The sequence below is a fragment of the Chinchilla lanigera genome, unplaced genomic scaffold (genome assembly GCF_000276665.1).
Source record: "Chinchilla lanigera isolate Chin_1 unplaced genomic scaffold, ChiLan1.0 scaffold00145, whole genome shotgun sequence".
Taxonomy (NCBI): Eukaryota; Metazoa; Chordata; class Mammalia; order Rodentia; family Chinchillidae; genus Chinchilla; species Chinchilla lanigera.
Window position 1 is genome coordinate 32,582 of NW_004955546.1, and position 1,260 is coordinate 33,841.

Genomic DNA, 1,260 nt, shown 5'->3' on the forward strand with positions numbered 1-1,260 from the left:
GTGTAAATGAAGGACATCATTTCTTTAAACACGTCGGGTTCCATATCTCTGATTTCAACTCGGTTCTTTCTCCTCTCTTCCATGTCATGTTCAAACATGGCACAAAACACTGGAGAACGCGCTGCTAAGATGGCTTTGTGAGCCCGGAATTCCTGGCCAGACACACACAGGCAGCAGTCTGTGAGCCGGGAATGCTTCCACAGTCCTCCTAGCTCATCTGGCAACCAGCACTCAGGAGCCTTCACCATATTCATGGTGTTCTGGCTGGAAATGTTGGTGGAATCTTCTTCCACTTTCCCCTCACAGAGTAAGGTAAGCTTGTCATCAGGGAGAAGCCCATTGGCCTTATCCAAAACCATATCTCTACGGATAAATTTCATGAATCCCCAGCCTTCTCCTTCCATGAATCTACAAACTTCTTGATTTGCCATAACTTTGGTATTCTCTCCCTTGGCATTCACAATGTAAATATTAAATTTTGCTAGTGCTTCATGATTTGGTGAGCTGACCAGACACAGGTACAGGGAAAGGTAATCTTTGTTTTCTTCATTGTGTCCCATTGGGTATAATCGTAAATACCATTTCAGTTGATCATTAGTTCCACATGCAAAGACGGAACTTTTCATGGCTTCACCCATTCCTGTTAGGCAAAGGGTAAAGTTTCTGATGGTCCACAGGTGTTTGAATTTCACTACTTTGATGCCTGTAGTGCACTGGCTGTCAGCTATGGGCTTGCTGGACATTTCTTCTGGTGGTGGAGTACTTGAAACTCTTGACATCAGAAGTCTAAAAGTTAAAAAATGTCATCCAAGTCACAGGGCAAGGATTTCCTTCTTCCCCAGTTTGTGGAAACTTCACTGCAGTCAGCAACTCCAAGTCAAGCAAGATGGTATGGCAGTCAGGAGGCAAAGAGCCTAATACGTAGATTAAAAAATCATTATTTAGAAATAGATTTTTCAAGACTTTCTGAATCTTAGACACTTTAGAGTAGTTTATGGATCATTGGAAGAAATAGCTCCCCTACGAAGTCTCCTTTTTTCTGATTGTGTTAGTGCATGCCTGTAATACCAGCGCTGAGGTAGCTGAGACAGAACGATTGCTAAGAGTTTGAGCACGGTTGAAACTACACAGCAAGACCTGTTCTAAAAGACCAAAAAATTCTTAAAATCTCCTTTTTGCTGATGGGTAAAGACAGTGGATGTTTTATTGATGGTACTGGTCATTGAACCTGGGGCCTTCCCACTGATTTATATCTCCAGT

General features: G+C 42.5%; 1 protein-coding gene across 1 annotated transcript; it reads right to left on the minus strand.

The window, feature by feature from the left end:
* Positions 1–5: 5 nt before the first annotated feature.
* On the minus strand, positions 6–779 carry LOC102022545 (speckle-type POZ protein A-like; the record flags this gene model as incomplete). Its single annotated transcript, XM_005411814.1, has 1 exon — positions 6–779. A coding segment is annotated over exon 1 (774 nt), but the record flags the coding sequence as incomplete, so codon positions are not given.
* Between the last annotated feature and the right edge of the window lie 481 nt (positions 780–1,260).